General features: G+C 64.5%; 1 protein-coding gene across 1 annotated transcript in view; it reads left to right on the top strand.

Moving 5' to 3' along the window:
• The window catches only part of Map1s (microtubule-associated protein 1S), a 13,602-nt gene that overhangs the window by 7,138 nt on the left and 3,971 nt on the right, over positions 1–2,493 (top strand). The window contains exons 3-5 of the mRNA XM_013028336.1: positions 625–707; positions 1,587–1,727; positions 2,013–2,487. Coding sequence (XP_012883790.1) covers positions 625–707; positions 1,587–1,727; positions 2,013–2,487 — 699 coding nt within the window. The remainder of the gene's footprint in view (positions 1–624; positions 708–1,586; positions 1,728–2,012; positions 2,488–2,493) is intronic.

Here is a 2,493-nt window from a genome sequence, read left to right as displayed (position 1 = left end):
CGCCCCCAGCCTGCGCCTCTCCCCACCTGGTTGGACTGTGCCACTCATAGCCCCGCCCCCGTGAGGACACCCCCATCGCAGGCCACGCCCTTGTGCTGGCCCCTCCCCTTGAATGCAGCCCCACTGGCAACACCACGCCCCTGTACTGGCCACTCCCCTTGAACGCCACCCCACCACACACTGGCCACGCCCTCCCGGGTCAGGCCACACCCTCCCGGGTCAGGCCACGCCCTCCCGGGTCAGGCCACACCCACAGCCCCTTCCCCGCAGTCCAGGCTTCCCTACAGGCCCTTCCCAGGCGGGCGGCCCCACACCGCTAGCAGCTCTTTCCCTTCCGGTTGTCCACCCTTGGGTGCCGTCGGCCCTTCTCGGACTCGGGTTCCTTGTCTGTAGGATGGAGGTGACAGTGGCCCCCTCAGGGCTCCTGCTGCAGATCAGGCCCAGCCTCTGCTTACTGGCGCTTCTGAGTGAGGCCTACAGGTCGTTCGGGTTTCCAGTTCTCACCCCCACCCACTACACCTGGTGCCCAGTGACCCCTGGGTGGGTTTCCTGAGGGTGTGGTACCCAAGGGTCACACAGAAGACAGCGTGACCCTGAGCGGTGGCTTGGCCCCGTCACCCACAGGCCAGCGGAGCCTGCACCACCGCGGAGAGACTTTGGAGACGCTGGTCCTCCTAAACCCATCGGACCGGTCCCTGTGCGATGAGGTAGGAAGCCCCCCAGAAGCCCAGGACCTGGCCCCATGGCCCCCACCATCTCAGTGGGGTGGTCTGGGAGGGAGGGGGGTTGGTGTCCTGCTTAGTGGGAGGCTGGCCAGACCCTGCGATGTTATCTTGAGTTCCCTTCCTCAGAGTCTGACTTACCTGGGCCACTAGAGCAGGTCTCCTAGCTTGTGCTCCTTTCTCTGAATTTTGCATCTGACAGGACAGAGCACAAGGGACACCCTAATAGAGACCCTTATTTGTCAGTCAGGCTTGAATTCAGGGCCTGACACTGTCCCTGAGGTTTTTTGCTCATGTGCTCTACCGTTTTGAGCCACAGCAACCATTTCTGGTTTTCTGGTGGTTCATGGGAGGTAAGAGTCTCATGGACTTTCTGGCCTGGTCTGGCTTTGAACTGTGACCTTCATATCTCAACCTCCTGAGTAGCTAGGCATTAGCCACTGGCTTCTGGCCTGCAGAACCCTTCTTTGCACATGGATTCCATAGGTCAGAGATGCTTCCTTCTGAGTGAGGCGTTGTAGTGTGATGACCCCTGTAGAGTGACCCCTTTAACCCAGCACTGGAGGGATGGAGGCAGGAGGATGGAAAGTGCTATGGGACTGAGGAGAACCTAAACAGTGAAGTTTCTTTCTGGTGGGGTGGAGCTCTCGGGTGAGACCTGTGATGGGAGGGCTGGGCTCCATAAAAAAAGAGGGCCTGGAGGCCCGAAAGCATCAAGAGGGCTTCCCGGAGAAGGAGGTGTTGGGGCAGGACAGGTGGGAGGAGAAAGACTCTGCCGAGGCACGGGGCCCTGCTGGCGGGGTGCAGGGGGCGTCATGGGATGGTGGGCTGGCGCCTTGTGGCAGAGGACTCTGCTGTCCCCAGCTCCGGAACCTCCTGCTGGACCCGGCTCCTCACAAGCTGCTGGTGCTGGCCGGACCCTGCCTGGAGGACACCGGGGACCTGCTGCTCCAGACGGGGGGCTTTTCCCCCCATCACTTTCTCCAGGTCCTGGGGGACAAAGAGGTAAGCTGGTGTCTTGCTGTCCTCCTCCAGTGAGTCCTGGTGCCTCGTGTCCCGCAGCGGGGTGGGAGGCAGGTCCTTCCGACGTCGCTGGGCCTGGGTGTGGGCACTGGCCTTGTCCCCTGTGGGAGCTCACAGGGGTGGAGGGAGGTGAGCCCCAAGCCCAGGGCCCTGGGGCACCGGGGGACAGAGGAGGAGGTGGGAACCTCGGCAGTGGCTTGTCCAAGGAGCGGGGAAGGACTTCACGGCCAGGTCTGGTCAGGGTGCTGCCCACTCGCCGATCTGCAGGTCCTGGACGCCCTGGCGGCCTCCCCCACGACCTCCCTGACCATTACCTGCCCCACCTTCGGGGACTGGGCACAGCTGTCGCCGGAGCTGCCGGGTCTGCGGCTCCGGCTGAACCCGCCGGCGCGCCTGCCGGCGTCCGAGGGCCTGCGCGAGTTCCTGGAGTACCTGGCCGAGTCCCTGGAGCCGCCGTCCCCCTTCGACCTGCTGGAGCCCCCGTCCTTCGGGGGCTTCCTGCGGCTCACGGCGCCCTGCTGCTACGTCTTCCCCGGAGGGCTCGGGGACGCCGCCTTCTTCGCCGTCAACGGCTTCACCGTGCTGGTCAACGGCGGCTCGAACCCCAAGTCCAGCTTCTGGAAGCTGGTGAGGCACCTGGACCGAGTGGACGCCGTGCTGGTGACGCACGCGGGCGCCGACAGCCTCCCGGGGCTCAACAGCCTGCTGCGGCGCAAGGTGGCGGAGCGCGGGGAGGCGGCGGGCGCCG

Source organism: Dipodomys ordii, unplaced genomic scaffold, assembly GCF_000151885.1.
Source record: "Dipodomys ordii isolate 6190 unplaced genomic scaffold, Dord_2.0 Scaffold108, whole genome shotgun sequence".
NCBI lineage: Eukaryota > Metazoa > Chordata > Mammalia > Rodentia > Heteromyidae > Dipodomys > Dipodomys ordii.
Note: the sequence above shows the minus strand (reverse complement) of the source record. Positions and strands in the feature narration are given on the sequence as shown.